The 27,576-nt window shown below is 42.3% G+C and overlaps 1 protein-coding gene across 15 annotated transcripts in view; it reads left to right on the plus strand.

The window, feature by feature from the left end:
* The window catches only part of LOC116800539 (lachesin), a 371,289-nt gene that overhangs the window by 162,530 nt on the left and 181,183 nt on the right, over nt 1-27,576 (plus strand). For 14 of the 15 annotated variants that reach the window (XM_032716080.1, XM_032716056.1, XM_032716059.1 and 11 more), the window contains 2 exons: nt 12,128-12,247; nt 12,300-12,473. In XM_032716080.1, the coding sequence (XP_032571971.1) occupies nt 12,128-12,247; nt 12,300-12,473 (294 nt within the window). Of the gene's footprint in view, nt 1-12,127; nt 12,248-12,299; nt 12,474-13,096; nt 13,245-27,576 lie in introns of those variants that run through there. The other variant, XM_032716118.1, reaches the window with a different exon arrangement.

Here is a 27,576-nt window from a genome sequence, read left to right on the forward strand (position 1 = left end):
CTTGGATGAGGTGACTGCTGTCGGTTCTTGGATCCTCGTTTTTAATACACTGTCAAAGGAAGAATTTGGCATTGTTCGGTGGTTGGCAGACGAAGGGCTGTTAGTTGTAGTCGGTTCCATTACTTTGTGAGCTGTTGGTGTGATACGATCTCGAGCTGAATCCACTCGTTTGTTTAGGCGACTCTTGAGTTCCCTGTAAACAATGCTTCCTCGCCAGTTGGCTGTGTGTTTTTCGCCACAGTTGCTGCATAACTTAATTGAACTGTCGTTTTTATCCTTAGGACAGTTTACAGTACTGGCATCGCTGCAAACTGGCGCCGGGAGTGGCTGGCCTAAATATTGTGGAGGTCTCCTCATGGGATTTCGTGAAGGGACCGGTGGAGGCTGTCGATGGCCAAAGGCATTCGACGGCTGAAAATTGCGGGGTGCCGGTATATGTTTTTCGTTTCCTCTGAAACTCGACTGTTGCCCGTTTTTTGCCGCATGGTTTGACCTGAAAGTTTGATTTTCAAGTTTAAGGCTATAATGTAAAGCTGAGAGGAGATCAGCTGGCTCTTTTATTGCCAAAATCCGAGGTAAATCTCCTCGAAGGCCTCTAATAAAAGTATCCAGAGCGTTTTCTGTGTAAATTTTTTTAACATAGTGCTCGGATTCTCGGCTTATTTGCATGCAGCCGACCTTATTTAGAATAAGAGAAAGATTTTTGTAGACGTCCTAGTGGAAGTCTTCCACCGACTGCTTGTGGCCTTGAACCAAAGTTGACATTTGGTATTCCAAGGTAGTTATGTCCCGTTTATCTGCGTAATGCAGAGTGAGACATATCGACATGACCTTCCAGTCCAGTGGAATGCTGTAGGACTCGAGTGCCACATCAGCACTTCCAACAATTTTATTTCTTATGGTATGAATTACACCATAATATTTTGGAGTACCTACCCCATTTGTAGGTAAGTCTCCATGTCTCCATAAGTCTCCATGATTCTATCAACGCTCTTTTTCCAAGACCCAAATTCTTCTGGATTTCCAGAGAATTCCCTGATCGATTTTACGATATCAGGGACCCTGTCAAAGTCCACTAAATTATTTCTGTATTCGGGCTCGACGACCTGATCGCTCACGTCAGTAAAGTCAAGAGTACCGTTATTCATTTGTTTTATCAGTCCAGGTAAAACTTGGGTCACCGTTTGCCCAATTAAGTCTGTCAACTGTTCGACACTCATGTCTACGCGATGCTGTTCAGGCAGGTCGGGTCTTTCTGAAGGTACCGGTCTCTCATTTGAACTGAAAACTGATGGTCTTTGTTGGGTTTTCCATGTTGGCTTTTAATTCATACAACACCTGCACATGACAAGCCTAAACCTAAATCAATTTTAACTTAACAAAAGTTGTGGGCAGAAAATATGGAATGCGTGTGTATGTGCTTGCTTAGTTCTCTTTCGTTTCTTTTTTTTCAATTTTGCATGCAATAAAAATTTAGCTCGCCGCGGTTATTTTGCTTTGAGAATAGTGTACTATAAAAGGGAACAATAAATAAAAATAAAATTTTCTTTCAGAAGATCTCTAGGAACTGTGTTGAAAATATAATATAAATAATAATGTCAATAATAATAATATCAATAATAATAATATAATAATAATAATATAATAATAATAATATAATAACATTAATATAATAATAATAATAATAATAATATAATGATAATAATATAATAATTTTTTTTTTTTTGCATGTTTTGCTTATTTATTGAATGTTCCCTTTTACTTAAGATACTAACAATAAGTTTTCAAATCGTATTGTAAACTAAATATCATCCGTTTTAAAACGGAGTTATTTAAGAGGACTTTGTACTCCAAGCTTAGGGGAGAGCGAACGTTTATATGCCAGTGTAGATCCCTTGCTTTTAGTCTGAGGTGCATCGTCTTGGCCTCTATGTGTTTCCGCCAGGTGAGCCGCTTGTCCAGATGAATACCTAAGTATGTTACGTTATCGACTTGTGGGATACGGCTGTGGTTCATTACCAAGGGTGGGCAGGTTTGTTTGTTTAGGGTAAATGTTACCTGATTGCACTTTCCTTCGTTTACTCGTATGCGTTTGTTGTGATGTCCGCCATGTATAGGGTGTATAGAATAATTATAATTGATTTCTTCCACTTCTGAGGGAAGTATCCAATTTTAGTAATTGCGTTGAAAAGCAAGCAAATTCGTAGAACTGCACACATCGAGAGCTCAATGATCATTTTCGGAGTTATTAAGTCGTAGCCAGTCGATTTTCCAGTCTTCAGTTGCTCTTTAATGACTTTCGTTATCTCGCTTGGCCAAAATTCTACAGGATCTTGTGGTGCTAAGTCAGAAGCAGTTAAAGGCGGAAGAGTAAATGAGTTAGCGGCTGAATTTGGTTGAAATACTTTTTTAAGATGATCGGCGAAGACTCTTGCTCTGTCCGTGTCACTGCGAGACCAGTTTCCGGTAGAGTTACGGAGATGTACAACCGTTTCTGTTGGTGCGTGTAGGTTCCTGTGGTCTTTCCACAACGAGTTCTTTGTGCCTGTGGGGGTGAGATTCTCGATGTACCTTTGTTGTGCGTTCGCTTCTTCTTTCTTAAGCGCTGTGGTCTGTCTGCGAGAAGCTGCTTTTAATTTACTCTTTGCGTTAGGTGATCTGTTCTCCTGCCACTACCTTCGATGTCGTCGTTTTTCAAGCACAAGCAGTTCAATATCTCTACTTGTCTTGTTAAACTTTATACTACATACATGGTTGTCTTGTGGAGTTGACGCTTTTGCTGCTGCGACAAGTATTGATTCTATATCACCAGCAAACTGATCAATGTCTTGCTCGGTTTCCAGGGGACTAGAAAAGCCGGTATGGGAACAAACATATTTTTTGTACCTCGCCCAGTTGGTCCTATTGCTTGTAAGCCTACACGGTCGCTCGATGTGTTGTAGCTGGTACAAAAGATAAAAGAGCACCGGACAGTGATCAGATGAGAGTTCGGGAAGTGCCTCAGCTGTAATCATTGATTGGGATATCCTTTTTGTGATGGCAAAGTCAATCAAATCTGGAAGCTTTATGGGATCTGCTGTCCAGTATGTAGGCGCTCCCGGGGAAACATAGTTAAGTTTGTGTTGCGGTTTGATTATCGCGTTGTACAGCTGTTTTCATTCAGGGTTTGCTATCCGAGATCCCCAGTACATGTGCTTGGCATTCCAATCGCCAGCTGCAACAAACCTTTCACCGAACGAGTCAGAAAGTGTTGTGATTTTTTCCTCAGAGATTGTGAAGCGAGGTGGGCAATAGACAGCAGCCAGAGTGAGAGCACCGTTATGGCATTGGAGGTTTATAGAGGTACATTGTAAGCAGTCTTCTTGCCAATTACCAAGAAATTGGTGCTTAATTCGCAATCGTATTAGTATCCCAGTGCCTCCATGGGCCTTGTCATCCGAGTGATTCGTAAAGTAAAATTTATATCCTGGTATTTGGAAGTTGTACTTTTCGGAAAGGTGAGTCTCTGAGAGTAGCATAACGTCAATGTTTCTGCCGACTAAGAACTGAGCAAGTTCTAGCTTGTCCGCTAAACGCCATTAGCGTTCCAGGTAGCTATTATTAAGGCAGTCATTATCCTGTTTTAGAAGAAACGAGCATTTGAATAAGGATGTTTTGGTTCCTCATAAGCTCTTGCATAGTTTCTTGGATGAGGTGACTGCTGTCGGTTCTTGGATCCTCGTTTTTAATACACTGTCAAAGGAAGAATTTGGCATTGTTCGGTGGTTGGCAGACGAAGGGCTGTTAGTTGTAGTCGGTTCCATTACTTTGTGAGCTGTTGGTGTGATACGATCTCGAGCTGAATCCACTCGTTTGTTTAGGCGACTCTTGAGTTCCCTGTAAACAATGCTTCCTCGCCAGTTGGCTGTGTGTTTTTCGCCACAGTTGCTGCATAACTTAATTGAACTGTCGTTTTTATCCTTAGGACAGTTTACAGTACTGGCATCGCTGCAAACGACGCAGATGGATTTTATCTTTGGTGTGGCCATATTCTTTTCTTTTTATTAACAGGTTGCCCGCGCTTGTGTGGCTCTTCTACCGTTATTCTTCGGTGCAGTAAATAATGTAGCTTATATATAGGATGTATTTCATTTTTGTTGTTTTTCTGACTCGATGGCTCCAGTTCTACTGTAAAGAGTGGCTGCGGCTCTTTGTTCCTGTTGGGAATGTTGATCACCGTTTTGGCGCTTAAGTTCTTCTCCTTTAGTGCCGCGATAATAACGGACGCTGTCACTGATGACTCTATTCCTTTAATGACAACCTGCAATCCTTTGGCACTTTTCAGCTGGTAGGTGTAGTAACTTTTCCCAGCTTCGTCCAGGTACTTTGTCACTGATCGGTGGCTAGACTCATCCTGAGTCTGCACTTTTGTTTCTTGTATGTTACCCTTACTAAGAGGTATAACATGGAACTTGTTTTCTCCGATAATTGCAGCTAGTTTGTAAACCAGCGCACTTGTTGTTTTCTCACGTATATAAATTATCATTTTAATAGATTTTCAATATATTTATTAGTGTTGGTTTATTAATTATAATAGGGCTTGCGCGGTCTGCACTTAATGAGACGAATAGTAAGTACGTGGCGATGACCGACGCTTCTAATCTTCCAAAATCTACTGACTTAAGTATATCAAGAGTTCTTATCTCTAAAGCTTAACAAGTTACAGTTTCTTATAGGTAAAGCTCGATCTATAAATGGGAAAAGCACTTGAGGCTTACGACTATATTTCGTCTGTTTGGTGATTGTGTTAACTCCTCCCCTTCTAAGACGAAGGCCGTCCACAGACTTTTTACAATTGGCAAATCTATTTAAAAGCGGATCTTACGGGTAACATTGGTTGTGCACTAAGTTCCCATACTGCCAACTTGGTACTGCGTTAAACCATCGAAGGGAAGGCAGCTCTGCATATCTGGATGATCCGAGAAGTTCGTAAATGCTGCTGATTCTCCATGTCATGGGCTCGCAACAAGGTTCTGGAGATGATCGTAGCGAACTTGGAAAAAATCTTTATTGTAACCGTCGACTTGTTGAAGACGATGATGCTGATGTTGGTTGAACTAGTTGACCATCAAAACGTATGTGTTGAACGCACTCTGGATGGCGTCTGATGGCAGATATTATTCAGTTCGTCGTGTCAGTACCCAGGCGCAGAAATAGTTGCCGCATCTTTACGTCTTTAGCAGATACTACGTTGATAGATCTTCATTCCCTCTTCTACTCTTCTCATCTACTTAAGAGGTAGTTACAGTTTTAATACTAAAGTTTTGACAATAATTAAGTATAACAATTATAATTTTATAATAAAGTTCATTCAGATATTTTTGATATTAAAGTATGTAGTAAAACGCTTATTGATTGCAAGTATTGATTATGGACGGTTCATTGTCACAAAATATTGTCTTTGAATGGGGATAAAAGTTTATTAGTTGCATAATTGCAGGTTCTAAATCAGTTATCGTTCGAGAGCCGATTGGTTGCACAATAGCGAATTTGGAAAGTTTGTCAATACATGTCAAAAAGTAATTCCTGTCCGTAGAAAATGTATCAATATGCAATGTCTCGCCTACATGTGACGGAATAGGTGTTCTCCCGAGGATTTGCTTTTGTGGATGGCGGTCGTATTTGGCTTTTTGACAAACCAAGCAGTTAGCAACAAAGGTAGCGGCTATTTGTGACATTTGTTTTACATTCTCCTGTGCTGCCCTATGCGCTCTGTTATGCTCCAAAGACACTATTTCCCGTTGCTCAGTTTGATTAAAAATGTCGCTGACCATTTTCATAGTGTGTCGGAAGGTCGTTGCTGAAAACTCATTTACAAGACTGTTTTGAATGAAAGCTAGTACAGGTAATTCGCAGTGTATCGCATTCACTACATCCGGCTTAACCACATCACGAATTCTTCCGATTAAGGTCTCTTTGTCTATTGTATTAGATACCTTGTCTTGCTTCCGAAAATAACAAAAGTTCGAGTTGAGTCTGCGGTGCCCTCATCTATTACAATTTGGTTTCTAAAACAGTTAACCGGCTTGTCGATAGTTTCGATTGTAAAGTCAATGAAACTTCGCTATGTATTGTTGCAATGTCTGACCGGGGTTCGTCCTCTAGGACATGAATAGCCTGCCTGGATAGTGCATCGGCAACATTGTTCTCCTTGCCAGGTTTATAGAAAATTTTAGCATTATGTTCGTCTATAAACGCCTTCCATCTCTTGATTTTTGCATTTGGATTCCTATCTGACACGGCGTATGTTAACGGTTGGTGATCTGTAAAAATGTTTAAGTTTTTGACACCATATAGATAGTTCCTAAGAGACTTTAAAGCCCAAACGATGGCCAAAAGTTCTCGTTCATTTGTTGCGAAATTAAGTTCTCTATCCTGTAAAGTTCTCGAAATCATTGTAACAGGCTTGCCATCCTATGATAAGACTGCCCCCAGGCCAAAAGCCGAAGCGTCTGTTGTTAAGTCAAAGGCTTTTCTATAATCGGGATACAATAACATTACATTTTCGTAGACAAGAACATTTTTAAGCTTCTCAAAAGCAGAACATTGTCTTTCATCGAAAGAAATTGGTATCTTTTTAGACTGGCTTGCGGAAACCTTTCCGTTTTCACCCTTCAGAATGTCAGTGAGTGGTCTAGCAATAGAGCCGAAGTCCTTAATAAAGCAGCGGTAATAACTTGCTAGCCCTAAAAACGATCGAACACTAAACAGATTAGTAGGTTGATTATATTTCTGAATAGCCTCTACTTTGCTAGGACTGGTTGTGATACCTCCACTTGACACCATAAATCCGAGATACTCGACGCTTTCCTTGAAGAAAAACGATTTCTCTTTAGAAACCCTCATGTTTGCCTCAGACAGTCTGTCTAGTACCCAAACAACGTCGTTTACGTGGTCCTCAATTCCGTTTGAAAATATTATTACGTCATCAACGTAAACGTAACATGACTTTCCTATACGGTCCCTAAGAACATCATCAATAGCACGTTGAAAAATACTTGGGGCATTTTGAAGCCAAACGGGAAACGGCAAAACTCGTATTTTCCATTTCCTACTGAAAAGGCAGTTTTCTCCCTATCCTTTTCTGCGAGCAGAATTTGGTGAAACCCCGATTTAAGGTCAAGGGTTGTAAAGAACCTGGCTTTTCCCAAATTTGACAAGATGGATACTACGTTTGGTATAGGGTACTTGTCGTCGATTGTTTTTAAATTTAGTTTTCTATAATCTATAACCAACCTTTTCTTAGTATTTCCCTCTTCATCTGTACCTTTTTTATCGACTACCCAAACCGGATTGTTGTAAGGTGACGACGAGGGCCTGATAATTCCGTCCTTTAACAAAGCATGTGTCTCCTTATTCACAAAATCTGATACGCCCATGGGGTACGGATAGAGTTTTGAGTAAATGGGTTGGTCGTCCTCAGTACGTATTGTGGCAACAATGTTGGTATTGTACGGCAGTGCTTCTTCCGGTTCCGCAAAGACGGCCAATCGGTTTCGAAGCATTGTATGGAATTTATTAGATATCTGATTTGGAACCACAATATTCTCTATGTTTGTGAAATTTACGCTGTCACATCTCAAAAACTGAATAGATTCCACTTCATTGTTGATATTTAACGTTTTGTTCTTAAAATCTAACGTTGCATTTCCCTGTTTCAAAAGGTCAAGTCCTATTATTGCGTCAAAACTAGAGAGACTTGGAAGAATAAAGAATTGAACAGATGAGTTAAATAGCTTAATAAAGCATTTCTGTTTGACGGTGTTGCAACCATGAAGCGATTTTACCGTGAATTTATTTTGTACCGGCATTATGTTTTTTAATTCAGGGAGGGGCTGTATGTAATTTTTCGAAGCCCCGGTGTCAATCAAAAGTTTTATGGTTCTCCCTGATATCTCCCTGCATGTACGGTAGCAGGGATTTGTGCCTAAAAAATGAACATGATCGTAGTTCACTAGTTCGTCCTCATAATCATCAACCTCCGCTTCTGCCTCCTTTTGATAACCGTCTGTGTCTTCCTCACATTGACCTTTCTCATGAGGTAAGTAGTTGATCCTCTGCTGTTTTGGCCCTGTAAACCTTGCACTGCCACTCGTTTGTCTTTTTGATGCTTGCGCATACCCAACATGTCCCTGAGCCTGACTTGTGTTTTCTGTTGGGGTTGCGATGCGAATTGATTTTGTGTTCGAAATGAATTTTGTTGTTGGGATGGCCAAGAATATTGTTGTTGAGATGGCCAAGAATTTTGCTGTTGGGATGGCCAAATATTTCCCTGAGTCGGAAATGGAGCTTGTCCAAAATTTCCAGTTCTTCTAGATCGCATGGATACATCAGGATTTGTTAACTGGACTGGATCTTGTCTTTCCTGGTTATCATAAGTATGCACCTGGCGCTTGCTAAAATATGGGTTTTATTGAATGGACATTATTGAATTTCTATCCCTATCGCTGTGCTTTTGTTCGGTTTTCTGACCCCTGTCTCCAATATTTTTAGAATAAATAAGGGCGAATTGGTAACGCTCATGGTTCGACTCGACCTCTTGCGCTAAAGCGAGAGCAGTTGGTAAATCTTTTGGACCTTTTGCAAAAAGAATGTCGCTCAACGATTTCTTAGCTCCGGTTACAAATACACGTAACGCGTCCGCCCTGTACTTTTCATTCAGTGACATCGCCAAGGCACTATCAAATGTCATTATTGTCTTGTTGGTAAGTAGGGTCAGTTTTTTCTCGACTTCATCGTAGAATTCAGTAAGAGTCATGTCTCCCTGTCGCAAAGTTTATAGCTCTTGTTCGATTAGATAGATCGGCCTTTTGTCAGAATATGTGAAATCAAGACGGCTGATCATTGCTTTGAAATGTAACGGAGTATTAAAAGAAGCCAATACTGTATTCGCTGGACCTTTTATTTTATTTCGCATAATACCAAGAGCTTGGTAAAATGTTGAACTTCCTCGTAGTCTTTGAAAACTTTAAAAGCGACATGAGCCGCTTTTTTCCACGACACATATGTTTCACTTTTGCCATCAAAATCTGGCAGAGATTTAATTATATCTAGAGGCTCGTTACAGACAACACCTGGTCTAATTTCAGCATCTACATAAGTTTCCCCCTCTGGGGTGTTCACTGTTAATTTCCCGATTCGCTCATTCATCTCCTGCAATTGCTTTTCAAATTATTGTTTTTGGACTGCGAGCGCACCGGCAACAGCACTCTCTACGATTGCTTTTAACTGAGCTTCAAATTCCATTTCGCTAGTTGTCTTTGTTTTTGACCACCAATTATCTGATGATTTATTATTTTTTTCTGCACTGTTTTGCCTACTTGCCTGGTGCGCTGACCATTTATCTAAGCTTGACACGAGGTTGTCTAAAAGGTTATCAATGTCACTCATGTATTTTTATTATCAATACTCTTTGCATAGGTTATGTAATAATAATAATATTTTTAATTCGTTCAATAAGCGTTATACTTACAATATAATAATAGTGCTTAACAAACAATTTTAAGGTAGATGGTCTTAGTAATTAATATTATATTTTATGTAATCAGGAAATTTTTATTTCTTAGGTTAGAGTTAATTAGCCAATGCCGCTGGTTTTGTCTCCGGATCCTCCTTTTGTTATTTATTTATAATTATTCAGTTATCGTAGGTTTTTATATCCGTTTGGGCGCCAATTATCATTTTAATAGATTTTCAATATATTTATTAGTGTTGGTTTATTAATTATAATAGGGCTTGCGCGGTCTGCACTTAATGAGACGAATAGTAAGTACGTGGCGATGACCGACGCTTCTAATCTTCCAAAATCTACTGACTTAAGTATATCAAGAGTTCTTATCTCTAAAGCTTAACAAGTTACAGTTTCTTATAGGTAAAGCTCGATCTATAAATGGGAAAAGCACTTGAGGCTTACGACTATATTTCGTCTGTTTGGTGATTGTGTTAACTTATATATTGGTGGCGGCTTTATCTTCTTCTGCCCCAGCTCCTGCACTTCACAGTCATCCAATAGTGCAAACCTATTTGATCTTGAGTCATTGGAGGCGTTGGCTCGATTTATTTTCGGCTGGTTACCAGCCTGCTTATGTTGTGGGCTTAGCTTTCGCTTTATTTGGATGTAGCGATCCAGCCCTGTTTGACAAAGTTTTTGTTTTGTTTTGGTTCTTGTCCGCTTCCGCTTTCAAGAGTCGGTGTGAGTGCTCTCGCTTTCGTTGTTGTTGGTACAGCGGAATTGTACACCGCTGTCGGTTTTGAGTATAGAGTTGATGTTGGTGCTATTGCAGTTGTTTTTACTAAAGATGCAGTTGCACTAGATATCGTGATTGCTGTACTGGTAGTTAAAGAACTTGACACCGTTTGGAATGGGGAAAGCTTGAGAGATACGCTCTCAGTGCGTTCGGGTTCATTTTCTGCAGTCATAAGCATTGGTGAGCAAGACCGCGATCGTTTGCATTCTGCAGTTGCTAGGTTATTGACCGGGTGGATGATTTGGCACTCGCGGGCGTCAGATACGACGGTGAACTATGCATTGGCGTTGGCTCACTTAATAACTATCGTTTTGTTCGTTGTCTATTGTTTTTTAGTTTTACTTGGTATTGATTTTAATATAATATAATACGTTTAAGTATGTATATTATAAGCCAGCCCATCAATCAAATAGTGAAACACTTTTATTGTTCTAACTATTCAATAATAATTTTATTTAAGCAACCGATAGAACTGCACTCTCTCGTTGTCTGCAATCGAATAGCACGATTACCCTCTAACATGCATGTGAGAGGCAACAATGAAGGGCAACTCGCCCTTCACATTCACCCGCCTTAGTCCACTGCGCGTTTGACCCAAAGTGGGCTGCTAAGTGGCCTGCACTTGCTCTCGACCAGTCGGGTAGCATTACAACTGAAAAGGCAAAAACCCATTCTGCGTCTAAGCCAAGGATGCCGGCGGAATGGTCTGCGTCTGAGTCGCATCGGCACCATCACCTGGCGAAAGGTTTAAGTCTGCACACCTGGAGGCCCAACCATTATTCCCCCCAAACCCGCGGCACACTTTGCCGTCGGATCAAGCAATGCAACAAGTGCACCCAAAATGGAAGAAGAATGCTTGATGTTCGGTAAAACGAACAAGGTTCTAAGGACCCCACCCAACACGATGTCTTCCCCAAGACGCCATTAGAAGTGACTTCCCCCCTAAACAGAGCCCAACCAGCAAAGCGGGTAAAGGCCCCTCTGCTAGAAATCGAGGAGAAGGGAGCAATTCTGGACGTGAGGGTGAGGGGTGAGGAGCATTTCTCTGGAACTTGCGCTGCGTCTTTGTCTCTGTCTCAACTGTCTAGCATCTATAGTTCCTGAGATGTCGGCGTTTATACGGACGTTTATACTTTATATGGACGGAAACGCTTCCTTCTGCCTGTTACAGGTTGTAACTGCAAGGAGCAACATTTTTGGCCGGATAATTTAAGAGCATAGTCCAAACTAAATATCAATAGACAACAGAGTATGCTATAGACGAGTTCCCCGTCTATGAGATATCTTATATAGCTAGTTTATTTTTCTGGGATATCGATAGATATTTAAGGAATAAAATCAGAATATATTAAAAAATTATTCAAAAATGGGGTCGTGGAAGGTTTTAGCTCGTTACAGTGGGCGTGACAGAAAGTTTTTTGGGAAATCGATAGAAATTAACAAGAATAATTGGAATTAAGAAAAAATATCGAAAAATTTTTAAAAAATAGTGACAGATTTGGTCGTTTTTGGGCGTTAGAGTAAGCGTGGAAAAAAATTTTTTTGCAAATCGGCGGTTCCTGAGATCTCGACGTTCATACGGACAGACGGACTTAATATGATTTAATATGGTCGGAAACGCTTTCTTCTGCCTGTTACATACTTTACAACGAATCTAGTATACCCTTTTACTCTACGAGTAACGGGTATAAATATTGCAATTTCATGTACTGAATGAAATTAAAATTTTATATGAATATATACATTTTTCTAGTCATAGGTAATGGTTAAAAATTAAAAAAAAGTTCTGTGTAAAACTAAATTTTTGTTTGCATTGGAATTGTATATTTAATTTCTTTCAGTTTCACCAACAGTTAAAGCCATAAGTCAATTGGTTGGAGCACCAGTAGAAAAGGAAGTAACTTTGGAATGCATTGTAGAAGTTTTCCCCAAGCCTCTTAATGGTTGGTACCGCAGTGAAGGTAAAAATTTACATTTAAATAATCAACTGAAACTAATTTGTATATTTTATAGGAAATATTAAATTGCACAACGGAAACAAATATAATATTTCTGAAGAAATGATTAACATATACACATGGCACCTCAACCTTACCATAAGACATCTGACTAAATCAGATTTTGGAACTTATAGTTGTTCGAGCGTTAATGCCCTCGGTAAAAGTGAATCACTTATTCGATTGCAAGGTAAGAAAAAGTTTATCGATTGCTGTCGCACCTAATTATTTACTTATTTGTCCAAGATAAGTGCGGAGTAGTAGTAGACAGACGGACGGACATGGCTAGATCGACTCGGCTATTGATCTTGATATTCATACTTTATATAAACGGAAACGCTTCCTTCTGCCTTTTACATACTTTTCACCTAATCTAGTATACCCTTTTATTCCACGAGTAACGGGTATAAACATGAAAAAAACTCATTTCGGCAAGTTCGATAATATTTGAAAATATAAGAACAGAAGTATTCGCGTATGTGCTCTTGTTGACAGTGGTTACACTTCAGAAATTGGTTTTATGGCGTACTAAAATAATCTAACAGAGTTGTTAGTTGTGACCGAGTTTTGGGTACTTATAAACTTTAACTTTAAACGTAAACTTATAAAATGTATTATTTTAATACATGCTAAAAAATCGTGAAATTATTTTGAATCCGTTTCACAGTGGGGGTTACCTACTCTTACCAAAATATTCCAGGATTGATGGTTTGTTATCCTTTTCCGTCTATTGGTTTTCTGCCTTGTACTTCAAACGAACCTAATTCATCAATATGAGTTTTATATAACAAACTGAATTGTTTATAATTTCAGAATATTTCCTGGCATATTTTAACATAACAGGTATAAATTGGGTTAAATTGGGTAGATGATGGATGCAGATTTTTTATTACTTTGCAAAGGCAAAACTGTTGAATATAGGCAATTTCCACAGTGCATATGTAATTTTGTATGAGAACATACATACATACACATGAACTGTATGTATGTATATATATTAGTAAATAAGCAGCCGCATGAAGCTGGCAGTTTTATGTGTATCAGTTTCAGTTTCAAATAAAACTTCTTTGTGTTCGGACGCTCGGCTCAAGACTTTTTATTTCGCGTTTACTCTTTCGGCCTTTGCTCTCAATGCGCTGAGTTTGGGTGAAGATTAGGATCTTCCCAATATGGTTGTCAGTGTTCCACACTTGGAGCACCTTTTCAACAAACAATAGGTTATGGGCCCAGCGCCCTAGGAGCTGCCTAAAGGAGAAACATGTAGTGAAACTCAGGAGTTAGATTTTGGAGTCTAGTCAAGATTGCCGGAATGAGTAACCTGTATCAGATCGATAAGCTGGAGGATGGCTCCTATGAAACGTGGAGCATCCAGATGCGTTCAGTGTTGGTGCACGCATGTTTGTGTAAGGTGGTTTCAGGAGAGTCCGTGAAACCTGAGGTTGATACTGGAGGTGCTTGGCAATCCCAAGATGAAAAAGCATTGGCCACGATCTTCGCAACTTGGTTATGTAAAAGGGTGTCTCACTGCGGCTGAGGCATGGAAAGTTTTACAGGATGTCCACCAGCCGAAAGGGCCGTTACGAACGGTCATGCTGTATAAGAAGTTGCTGAGCAAACGTTTGTTGGAAGGGCGGAGTATATCGTCACATATTAAAGAATTTAAGGAAATCTTTGATGCCCTTGATGCGGTGGAAATTGGTATCACCGAGAAATTGCGCAGTGTTGTTTTTCGAGTTTCGAGAATTTCGTTGTCGCCATTGAGACGCGCGACGAGCTGCCGCCTTTTGATGCTCTATGTATAAAGCTGATCGAGGAAGACACGAGAAGGGGAGGAGCGGAGCAGCAGAGAGAAAAACAAACGGAGAGCGCAAAGGCATTTACTGCAGTACATAAGCCACAGGCGCCGGCGAGAGAAGAGGAAAGACGTAGTTTGTTATAACTGTGGAGAGCGTGGGCATTTTAAAGCGAACTGTCGTCGCGAGAAAGTAAACAAAGAGAGCGCGACACAAAAACAATGCTCCTTGTTAAATGCGCTGGATGGTGGTGGTTTTGGCAAAACACAGTGGTGTCTCGATAGCGGGGCTACCAGTCACATGTGCTGTGACAGAAGTGTTTTTACTGAGTATGAAGAGCACACTGAAAAAATTAGTCTTGCTGGAAATGGATTCCTACTAGCAAAGGGCATAGGAACAGTGAAGCTGAAGACTGATTTATGTACTCTGGTATTGAATAACGTACTCTTCGTCCCAGATTTGAACGGCAACTTTATGTCAGTGAGCCGTGCAGCTCAGTATAAATGTTTTGTCAATTTTGGACCACATTACGCTGACGTCATTCAGGAAGGCGAGCGAATACTGCGTGTAATGAGAGCTGGTAATTTGTATATGTTTCAAGGGAAACATAACAGTTGTTTTGCGGCCGTTGATTCTGATGGTTCACTATGGCATAAAAGGTATGCCCATTTGAATACAAGCAGCCTACAGGAGATGGTGAGGAAGAAGATGGTGTACGGTGTTGAAAAGGTCGTTTTCAAACCAGACGCAGTATGCAAGACGTGCATGCTAGCAAAAATCCATGTGCAACCATTTCCGAAGACAAGGAGGATCAGAGCTGAGGAGCTGTTGGATATGATCCATTCAGACCTGTGCGGGCCATTTAGCACACCGTCACTTGCTGGATCAAAGTACTTTCTCACTTTCAAAGACGACAAGTCCAGGCGGATTTTTGTATATTTCTTGCGGAAGAAGGACGAGGTCTTCACTAAGTTTGTCGAGTTTAAGAAACTGGTCGAGCGACAAACAGGTAGAAAGATAAAATGTATCCGGAGCGATAATGGTGGTGAGTTCGTCAATAATGTTTTTGATGACTATTTAAAGGCACATGGGATCGCTAGACAGCTGACTGTTCCACACACTCCCCAACAAAATGGAGTTGCAGAACGAGTCAACCGCACGCTAGTAGAAATGGCTAGCTGCATGTTGCTGCAATCGGAGTTGGGTGAGGCTCTATGGGCTGAGGCGATAAACACTGCGGTGTATCTGAGGAACCGATCAACGAGCAGAGCATTACAAAGCAAAACCCCTATGGAAGAGTGGACCGGAAAAATACCAGCAGCCACTTGAGGGTTTTTGGTGCCATAGCAGTGGCATTGGACAAAGGAGTCCATAAAGGCAAATTCGAATCCAAAGGAAAGGAATATCGTATGATTGGATATTCAATAGCGGCTAAGGGGTACCGTCTGTTTGACAAAGAGAAGCGGTGTGTGCTCGAGAAGCGAGATGTCCTTTTTGATGAGTCTGGTAGTTTGGTAAATCATGGAAATACCATTGAGTTCCAGTTTCCCGCAACTGATGACCCGGAGCAGCAGAGTGATTCGAATGCACGGGAAGGTGACGATACAGAACCCGTGGGCAGCAGCGACGACTATGAGAGTGCAGCTGAGGCAGAAGAAGCTGAAGTACATGTGGGGCCTGGACGGCCAAAGATTGTTCGGACGGGCAGACCAGGGCGCCCGAAGAAGCAATACAATGTACTTGGCGTGTTGATGGCTAGCGACGTCGAAATTCCCAAGTCCTATGAGGAGGCCATCAATTCGCAGTATTCTGCAAAGTGGGAAGGGGCAATGGGCCTGGAGTACAAGGCGCTACTTGCAAATGAGACATGGAAGCTGGCTGATTTACCAAGAAATCGCCGGTGTGTGGCTTGCAAGTGGGTGTATTCCCTGAAACGAGACGTCTCTGGTAGAATTGAGCGCTTCAAGGCACGACTAGTAGCAAAGAGGTGTTCGCAGAAGTTCGGAGTGGACTACTTCGAGACTTTTTCACCCGTGTGCAGGCTCGAGAGTGTGAGGCTCATTTTGGCATTGGCAGCAGAGATGCAATTGTACTTGCATCACATGGACGTATGCACGGCGTGCAACGAGATGGTGACCTTGGAGAAATCACTTTGGGCCATTCGCAATATATCAAGGAACTATTGCGGGCATATGGCAGCGAGAACTGTAGACCAGCGACGACACCTTTGGATGCAGGGCATAAAGTGGTGTGCTCGGGTGAGCAGTGCCAGAAGGTCGACGCAGGGCAGTATCAGTCTACAATTGGTGAGCTAATGTGGCTTGGGCTTACTACCAGACCAGACATACTACATTCGGTGACGAAGTTGGCTCAGAGGAACCAGGACCCGCATTTTGAGCACATGGTGGCTGTGAAGCAGATCCTCCGGTACTTGGCGTCAACTGTGGACGTCAAGCTGCATTATCAAAAGTGCGGTCAGGCATTTACCGGCTTTGTGGATGCAGATTGGGGAGGCGACCGTTTGGACCGAAAGTCATACACAGGGTATGTGTTTTTCCTGTCTGGCGGACCAGTATCATGGAGGTCCGAGAAGCAGCAGAGCGTGGCGTTGAGCAGTACTGAAGCCGAGTATATGGCTCTGACCACGGCTTGCAAGGAAGCTATAGCTTTACGAAGGCTAATAGTTGAGATCGGATGCGGTGATCTGAAGACCCCGACGGTTATGCATGGCGACAACCTGAGTGCGCAGCACTTAGCGAAGAACCCGGTTCATCACTATAGGACGAAGCACATCGACATTCGATATCATTTCATTAGAGAAGTCATGAAAGAGGGTCACGTTGTGTTAGAGTACACTTCTACGAATGAGATGATAGCAGACATTATGACAAAGAATCTTTCAAAGGAAGAGCATAATGGGTTTATGAAAATGTTAAATTTGTTTTAATTTTTGTAAACATGTTGGCATTGAGGAAGGCTGTTGAATATAGGCAATGCCCACATGTGTGTTGAATATAGGCAATTTCCACAGTGTAATTTTTCCAATATGTAATTTTGTATGAGAAAATACATACATACACATGAACTGTATGTATGTATATATATTAGTAAATAAGCAGCCGCATGAAGCTGGCATTTTTATGTGTATCAGTTTCAGTTTCAAATAAAACTTCTTTGTGTTCGGACGCTCGGCTCAAGACTTTTTATTTCGCGTTTACTCTTTCGGCCTTTGCTCTCAATGCGCTGAGTTTGGGTGAAGATTAGGATCTTCCCAATATGGTTGTCAGTGTTCCACACTTGGAGCACCTTTTCAACAAACAACAAAAACAGTAATTGAATTCATATAAATATGACCTTGTATATGCAAATAAGTTATCATAAGTAAGGTCAATGATACTGGACTTAATGCTAAGTCAGTATCCGGTCCGAATCTACTATGATAAATCAGCGGAATTTGCGGTTACTGTAAATGGACACCCACGGTGGTTCCCACAGGTGCAGCGTTAGCAGTCTGGACGTTGTGGCGTGAGAAGTCACGAGGCGCAACGTTGACAGAAATAACGGCAGGAGTGCCGCTATAAATATCTGAATGTGAAATTGTACTTTCGTTTTAAACAGAACTCAAAAGTGATCAGTCGTATTCTGATGCACTTAATAAAGAATAATGATTATTATTTGACCTAACTTAATAATTGTTTAATTGGCGCCCAACTTAGCAGTAAAAGTGATTTGAAACCGGATCAAAAGACTTCGCGACAAAACAAAATAACGGTAAAATCGGCTTATATGTAACATATAAATTGAAAACGTACAGCAACAACAAAAATTAAAAAGAAAAAATAAAACCCCAGTGCAACTGCACTGAGTCAAAAACAAAATAAACGAAATATATAGAACGAAAAATACAAAACCAACAAAAGAAGAACACAGGAGCGGATCAACACACAACTTCACTAAATAAAAAAAAAACAGCCAAAGAAGAATACAGAAGCGGAAAATATAAGTGTAAATTGCCTTTTCTTTCAAAAACAAATTAAATAAAATTTGAATTTAAAAGTGATTATCCGACGATTGATTGGCCTAGTGAGAGTAGTAGTAAAATATTACCAAAATTTTGTTCAGTACAATAAAAGCTATATAGTAGAAAAGGCGGTCAAGGCCGTGCTTGAAGTAGTAGTAATACCAGGGATTACGTGCGACGAACCCTTAGATATCGTAAAGTCCATCCCAGAATTCGATGGCTAACAGGAAATCTATGTTTCTTGGCGGCAAGTAGCAACGAACTCATTAGACCATATAATGGGAGTTCGAAACACTATCAGGCTGTTGCAATAATACGCAACAAAGTTAGAGGAACTGCCAATTCAGCACTATCCCCATTTAGTACGGTGTTGAATTTCGACGAGATAATAGCGCGCCTAGACTTCACATACGCAGATAAAACCCCACTGCTTGTTATACAACAGGAACTCGCAACACTGAGGCAGGGCGATATACCCCTGCTAAAGTATTATGACGAGATAGAAAAGAAGCTAGCATTTCTAACCAACAAGACAATAATGTCACACGAGGAGGCAGGAGCAATGATCCTTAATGAACAACATAGGAATAGGCCTTCATTGATGGCCTGAAAAGATCCATCAAACAGACAATTTTTTCGGCACATCCAAAGGATCTGCCAATAGCCTTAGCATTGGCACAAGAGGCAGAAACTAGCAATGAGAGCTCTGTATTCAAAGCCGTCTATGCAAAGCATAACGAGAAAAAATACCAGAAATGCTCGTCTCAAAAGACCCAAGGGTGGCGTAATAACGCACAGGGTCAACAAAATTCAGACGGCTCCAACTATCAGGGTAAAAACCAACATTTTAATAGGGGCCAGGCCCTCGAGAAGTCCAACAACGGACCAAATAATCAATCACAGGGTCAGAAGGCTGGTAGTTTCAAACAACGCCACGCCCTCCCAAATAATCAAGACTTTGAGCCTATGGAGGGTGATACCTCAACATGTTCTGGGCAACAGACCCAGTTTAGGGGATATAATGACCAATCCAAGCAGACAAATGCTGCATCACACGTCCCAGGAATCACAGAGACAGAAAGATTCATCAGAATACGAATCAGATGTATAAGCAGCCGATGACGATGGCGCATACGACGACGAAAAGTGCTATTTTTTAGGGGAAACTCCCTGCTACCGTACATTACAAGAACAGTAGCAGGGCAGAATACTAAGCTCCTGATAGATACGGGAGCATCAAAAAATTATATAAAACCACTTCCCTTCCTGAAAGCCATTCCACCAGTTGACAACCCGTTTCAAGTCAATTCTATACACGGGCATACGAAGACAGAGCAGAAATGCCTTATCTATATATTGGGGACGAGGACATACTTCTTCGTCCTAAACAGTTTAAAAAATTTTGACGGCATTATAGGTCTCGATTTATTAAAAAGAGTTGATGCAACCATCAGTCTTACAAGCAATTTAATTACACACAAATTCGGCTCAGAGCCGTTACAGTTTATGAAGTGTCAAAATGTGAACTTCATCAAAATTGATGACAGTAACATTCCACTGGCGGTCAAAGAAAATTTTAACAAAATGATCAAACAAAGATCAAAAGCATTCGCGGATCCTAACGAATCCCTACCTTTCAACATAAACACCGTAGCTACAATACGCACGGACGGAGAACAGGTATATTTAAAATTATACCCGTATCCAATGGGCTTTGCTGATTTTGTCAACGCAGAGGTCAAACGACTTCTAGTGGATGGCATAATAAGTCCGTCTAGATCCCCATACAACAACCCAATCTGGGTTGTTGACAAAAAAGGCCGTGACGGAAATGGTCACAAGAAAAAACGTCTATAGAAAATTAAATCAAAAAACAATAGACGACAAATACCCCATACCTGCCATTTCCACCATACTGTCCAACATTGGTAAGGCTCAATATTTCACAACTAGCTAGCTGAGCTAGCTGAAAGGGATCGAGAGAAAACAGAGATAAAAAAGAGATAACGGTAAAACAACACTCGAAATGTGTGTCACACACCAGTCGATGGTGATGGTGTGGGTGTGTGCGCTTTGTTTTCTCCGCTTGTGGGTGATGTGGGCGGTGCGCGTGGTGACTTTCCCGTTATCTTACCCCAGTGCAGTTATCACAGACGATAACATTGCGACCCTTGCTGTCCATGCTTGAAGGACTCAAAACCGGATCTGGAAAACCACTGCTTCTGCTACTCCCGTTGCTACTGCCTCTGCTGCGGCAACTTCCTTTCCACTTCCACTGATGACGCGACCAGGTTGCCTTTTTGGGTGTTGGTTGTGATTCGGTTTGAAATCACAGCTTGCAGCGCCACTGCTCGATGAAACCAAACAAAATATTGCACATCAATCGCCTTTCCCGTTGACTTCCTGGGCCATTTATTGAGCACTGCTGTTAATTGATTCCTTTTCGGTTTTTTTGTATTTGGACCGCCGGAGAGCGATTGGACTCATATAAAAGAAAAAAAAAACAAGTTCTGTAGACTTCCATTCGGCTTAAAAAATGATTCTAGCTTTTTTCAAAGGACAATCGATGACGTTCTTAGGGAACAAATAGGAAAAACATGTTACGTGTATGTTGATGACGTCATTATTTTTTCCGCAATAAAAGAAGACCATGTCAAACACACCGATTTCGTTCTGAAAAGTTTATACGAAGCTGGCATGAGAATTTCAATGGAAAAATCCAAGTTCTTCAAAGAGAGCGTGGAGTACCTGGGATTCATTGTGTCAAGTAATGGATTAAAAACTTCGCCCAAATACTCTTTTCGGCCTCAGGTCCTTCTTAGGTCCAGTTACTACAGGTGCTTCATTAAAGGCTTTGCAGTCATGGCCAGACCTCTTACAGATATCTTAAAAGGTGATAGCGGGAAAATAAGTGGCAACCAATACAGGAAAGTTAGAGTTAACCTGAACCAAAGCCAACAAAAAGCATTGGAAAGGTTGAAAAACGTCCTGGCATCAGAAGATGTGCCCCTTTGGGTATGTACCAAACTTCAACAGACCATTTGACCTCACAACTTATGCTTCGGCACATGGACTGGGGGCGGTTTTGGCCCAGGACGGAAAACCGATCACAATGATCTCCAGGACGCTACGCGACAATGAGATAAACTTCGCGACTAACGAACGAGAACTTCTTGTGATAGTCTGGGCATTAAAAAACCTAAGAAACTATCTGTACGGAGTCAAGAACCTTAACATCTACACCGACCACCAACCGCTGACATTCACGGTATCGGCCAGAAACCCAAACGCAAAAATAAAACGCTGGAAAGCTTTTATCGACGAACACAACGCCAATATCATTTATAAATCAGGAAAGGAAAATCATGTAGCTGATGCCCTGTCCCGTCAAAATGTTAACGCGCTAGACAACCAATCTGACTTGAACGAATCCGACAATGACTCCAACATTGCTACAATTCACAGCGAACAATCTCTTACATTCACAATTGAGACATCCGTCAAGCCAGCAAATTGCTTTAGAAACCAAATTATTATTGAACACACAGACATACCATCAGTTAAAACCTTTATATTATTCAAGGACAAGCTCCGACATATAATCCAATTTACAGACCGAGAAAGCCTGTGGCACACTGTACTGGACTTAGTAAATGCAAACATTGTGAATGCCATACGCTGCGAACTCCTACAACACAGATTAATACATTCCCCTCAACGACATTCAGGTATTGTAAATACTTGGTAACGGACATTACTGACAGGATAGAGCAAACTGAAATAATAACAACAGAACATAACAGAGCACATCGCGCAGCCCAAGAAAACGTCAAGCAGATATTGCGCGACTACTTCTTCCCGAAAATTAGCCGCTTAGCAGCTGAAGTGGCCATAAATTGTAAAACTTGTTCAAAGGCAAAGTACAAACGTCACCCTGTCAAGCAAACACTAGGAAAAACCCCAATTCCATCCTACGCCGGAGAACTTTTGCACGTAGGTATATTCTACACATACAAGCAACACTTTCTAACGTGCATTGACAAGTTTTCCAAGTTCGTCATAGTTCAACCTATAAGTTCACGAGCAATCACTGATATCAAGGGCCCACTCTTGCAGATTATAAATTTCTTCCCTGGCACAAAGACCATTTACTGCGACAACGAGAAATCCCTAAATTAAGAAACAATTCGCACAATGATACTTAATAATTTTAACATAACAATAGCAAATGCCCCTCCTTTACATAGCACACCTAACGTGGAGATTTCCCGTTGCTTAAAAGTATATAAATTAATCGATGACACAACAACCTCCTTTTAGCAACAACCGCTTATAATAGAACCATCCACTCAAACAAGAAACCAGTCGATATCATACATTCAACACCAATCGAGCTAGAATCGGAAATCAGAGAAAGAATCCGGGAAACCCAAGACAAAACACGTTAACTAGCCAACTAGACAAAAGCTCACCGAGAGTATCAAGTAGCCGGCACACCAGATATTGACGAATGGGAACAGATTAGGTTCCGGCAAGAACAATTGTTAGAGAGAAAGAAAAGAAACAGGTAGAAATAAACTCCAAATTACAAAACCGATTGAACCTTTTGACAAAAACCTTAACAATATTAACAAAGCTGACGAAATAGACAGCGAACATTTGTTTGAAACAATGCTAGCAAAAAATAGAATAATCATTACTAGTTTAGAAAATATAGTAACTTCACTCACCTTGGCAAAAATCAATTTGATCAACCCTGTCATTTTGGACGATATTAATATAAAAGAAATTAACAATGAACAACTCACGAATGCCAGCGTAGCTGACATTCTAGAAGTAGCCAAAGTTAAAGTTTTCCAAAACAATAATATGAAATATTTTTTAATTAAATTTCCAAACCCTAAGTTAGTCTGTAAAAAGATCAAAATTTTCCCTGTTCAACATAAAAATACAATATTAAACTTAGAAGACAGCAACATAGTCGCAGATTGCCATTGCAATAAACCAATGCGAAGCCACTGTGAGCACCACTTTCTGCAAAACAACAAGTACACCCACCTGTGCCCAACAGCTAAGAAGCGTCGCACAATGCGGCACCCGATCTAACCACCTAGATCCAATAACCCAGGTCGACGAAGGTATCATCATCATTAATGACGCTGCCATGAGAGTCACTGATCAAGAAGGCCTCAACCGAACAGTCACGGGGTCTTACCTCATAACCTACGACGATAGGTCTCCCTAAATGGGACATTGTTCATCAACCACTACAAGTCTCTGAAACAGAAACCAGCAGCATCCCTCGTGACTGAAATCAACGTCACGAGCCACATAAATAGCTTCAGCCTGCCCTACCTCCATGAGCTAAGCTTGAAGAATTTTCGACACATAGGTAGCCTAAAAGCTAAAGTATTGTCGAGACCGATCGTATGCAGTGTCATCAATTTCACCATCTCACTCGCCTGTTTCGGCATTGTTTACATCGCCTGCCGCTGGTTCGATTAGGCGTTGTCGTTCGACACAGCTCTGCAGAGACCTGAGGACGGCCCTTATCTGATTAGCCTGAGAGCCATTGTCTGTGATACTGCGCGGGCACTATCTAGATAGGTTTTTTTTGGTGGTAACGCAGCTCCAGATAGGCGCAGCGTAAAGCAGCGTTGCTTTTGAAACCGCCACTAATAGTCTCCTAGCCGGCAATCTGGGTCCTCCCACGTTGGGCATGATTCTCGCCAATGCTGCCGCTGTCATTGCCGCTGTCATTGCCGCTTTTTTGCTGGCATACATTACGTGAGCCTTGAACGAGAGCCTTCGGTCTATTAGAACCCCAAGGTATTTCAGCGTTTCTGCTGAGGGGATTTCGACTCCTTTGACTTCGACACACATGCACTCAACGGACTTTCTGCTGCTCAATAGGACTACTTCGGTCTCATGCGCAGCTATTCTAAGTCCGACTTTCTCGAGCCATTCTATGACCGCCCTGATTGCCTCGTTACTTTTGTCGTTCTTGACGTCTAGCGTGATGATGGCACGGTACTCCTTACTGCCGCCTTACCAACGGTGACCGTCGAGTGCTTTCCTGGCAGCGTCTGTTACGGCTTTGAGAGCGTCGAGCGTACTTTTCCCCTTCCGGAAGCCATACTGTTGGCTCTGAAGGCCTGTGGGACTTTCAGTGATTAGCTCAATGCGCGCGTAGAGTATGCGCTCAAAGAGCTTGCCAACAATGTCCAACAGACACAACGGTCGGTACCTGCGAGGTGCATTTACGGGCCCCTTGCCTTTCGGCAGAAGGACCAGCTTCACTTTTTCCAGCGGAGAAGACTCCGTCAAGCAGACATTGTTGAAATGTATCCCTGAAGACCTCAGGTCTTGAGGTGGCGGCTGCTTTGACGATCGCGCCCGGGATACCATCAATGCCCGGAGCTTTGTTAGATCTGATCCTCTTTGCTGCTTCGACAACTTCGCATGTCGTGATGCACGGGAAGTCAGAGGCGGGGGGTCAACAGCGGGTTGCCATAACGTGTGTTGGCTTGGAAATAGTTCCGACACGATGTTAGCCAGGTTTCTGCGGAGATCCTGCACCAGCGGAATTGAGTTTTTTCCTTACGATTTTGTAGGCGAGACCCCAGGGGTCGTCGTCTACGCTAGCAATCAGGTCCTTAAATGCATTCGCTTTAGCTGCTGATATGCCGTTCTTAAGCTCAGTTCGCTTCGCTTTATATAACTCAATGCACTGGGCGTGGTTCGGTTGCACTCTAGATCGCTGCGCTTGTCTCCTCGCCTTGAGGCATTCCGTCCGAAGCTGCAATGAGTCACTCCACCAGTAGACAGGGGGCTTTCGTTTCGTGTTCACTTTCCTCGGCATCACCGCATCACACGTTGCACTGAGCCTATCCATGAGCGCTGTCACCATGGTCTCCGCGTGTCCATTTATAGACTCCATGCTCTCGATCTGGTATGCAAGCATGTCTTCATCCAGTTTCCTAATGTCCCATACCGGTCCTAGCGCCCATCTTCGCTGTTTGGGTATCGGCCTCATTGTTCGGGCACCGAACGTGATCAAGTTGTGGTCGCTCAGCGTTATGTCCTCATGAACCATCCAGTTCGAGCTAGCCACTAGAACTCTGCTAACAAAGGTGACATCAATGAAAGACGTACCTCTGTCATTATTAAACGTCGGTTTGAGTCCGTCGTTTAGCAATACGAGATCTAACAGGTTCATGGCATCGATCACTGCTCGACCTCTTGTGTTAGAGATTCGACTGCCCCATTCTGTAGCCCAGGCATTGAGGTCACCTCCGATGACTGTTGGTCTGCGCCCACTTGCATGGTTGACCAGCTTTTGGAGCATGTCCTCGAATTGTTCGGGAGTGTCGCTAGGAGGAGCATAGCAGCTGTAGAAGTTGATTCCTCTAATTTTCGCGTATGCTATGCCGCGCATTGGTACGGTTTTCCACTCCTCTACCAGTAGACTGGATGTACATTTAATGGCCGCCTTGCCTGTCTCATCTAGTAGCACTCCTGAGTTGTCCACACCAGGAAGGTATGGTTCACTTAGAAGCATTGCCGTCCGCATTGCGCTCCTTCGTTGTTTGAGTCAGGACGTTCTGTGCAGCTGCGCAATGGTTGACGTTGAGCTGAATGATGTTAATTTCTTCTGGCATCATTTTGACGGCTATTAGCTCCTTTGGTGTTAGCTTTGTAGGTGGGGCATGCAAAAGCACCCGTCGCATGGTTCTTGTCCATGTCACTGCTGCAGATCAGGCATCTTGGTGGGGCTACGCAGCCCTTTGCCGTATGTCCATGCTCACCGCACCGTAGGCAGCAGTCAGAGCGATCGACTGACTTGCAATTGGGAGCCCGGTGGACGAATACGAGGCATCTGAAGCATCTTATTGGGCGAATGTCTTGGGCTATGCGGCAACGTGACCAGAATTATTTATTATTATTATACTTATTCCAGAAGTAGTTCTCTCTGTTGCGATCTCCTTATTTTACGCACGTGCTTGCCGAATTCTCGGTTGTGCTTTCAACTTCCGAAGCATATCCGTAGCCCCACCTGTTTTCTTCAGGATTAGCGCCTCAGGTTTTTTGCGCAGGCGCTTGGGCTTCACCTTAGCCCATTCTTCGTCCTTGTTAGCGTCCTTGGCGACAGACGCATAACTTTCCGGTTTGGAGTCAGCCCTCGTGGGGACCGCCTTACCGGTGTATTTTGCGGCAGATGTATGGTTGTCCGTTTTGGGGACCTGCACATTTGGTAGGGGCCAGAGTCTCCACATCCACAGCTGCACTGCAGTCGCTTGTTTTCGGCGGCGGGGGGACTGCTTGCTCACCACCCGCTCCCTGGATTGGGGTTCCGACTCCTCTTATGGGGGACCTCGATAGCCTACCACTCCTCCTGAACTGGTCGTTGGGGTCGGGGGCACTGCCCCCCCCCCTGTTCTGTCCATCTGATATGATAGGGGGGCCTATGGCTTGTTGGTCACAAGCGCTCCGTGGGAATTATAACTAGTTGCAGTTCTTGATTTAGATTTCAAAATTGTAGTTCAAATTAATTAATTCAACTTGAATTTGAATTCCAATTTCGCGCCCAACGAGCGCGTCCGAATGATGATCGCTACGCCAGACTTACCAGCTCATCCACCGCGAAGGGTTGGCAATGCTATCAGCTGTCTTATGTGATGCAGCTGATCTCGTGAATTCCGAATCGACACCGTGACGCTCAGAACCGCGGCACAAACCCCAGTGTGAATTTGCAGGTTTTTTAGCAGTTTACGGCTGACCGGACTCGAATATGTCGAACAAATCGCGCAGCTCAGCAACAAGACGTGCGTAATACGCGGGAACTCGAACTCAACTCGTTGAGGCCTACTTTGCACGTGGATGTTCGGTTATTAAAACACAGCGTGCATTTCGGATTCGCTTTATTTTATTTTTTTCCACGGCTCGAAGAGTTCGGTTTGGGGGACACTTGGTCCCAACAAGATTGTGCAACAGCACACACTTCAAGAACATAGGTGGCTGTTTTGAGGGAACACTTTCCAGAGCGCCTTATCTCAATTAGAGGCGATTTGGAATGGACGGCACGCTCTCCCTATCTGTCCCCTTGTGATTTTTTTCTGTGGGTTATTTTGAAGTCCCGTGTTTATGAGAACCGTCCAAGAACTCTACAAGATTTGAAAACCTATGCTAACAATAGTCACCTATCACCTATGCGGCTGCGGATGTTTATGTCTGTTGGATTGGGTGCCCTCTTGAGTGGATCGCTAATGGGTACTGATCAGCCGAGAACTTGAGCTGCGTAAGCGGTTTTGACCCTTTGGTGGGAATAACGGATTCGACAGCGGATGTTAATGTTTACATTAGGGCAGGCTGGATTTGTTATTGTCACCGAAATTGGGGTTGTTATGTTATACTTGAATTTATGACTTATATCCTAAGGCATTCTATGATTTTGTGTATGGCTGTTGCTATTTTTTATT

Source organism: Drosophila sechellia, chromosome 2L (assembly GCF_004382195.2).
Source record: "Drosophila sechellia strain sech25 chromosome 2L, ASM438219v1, whole genome shotgun sequence".
In the NCBI taxonomy this organism is placed as follows: Eukaryota; Metazoa; Arthropoda; class Insecta; order Diptera; family Drosophilidae; genus Drosophila; species Drosophila sechellia.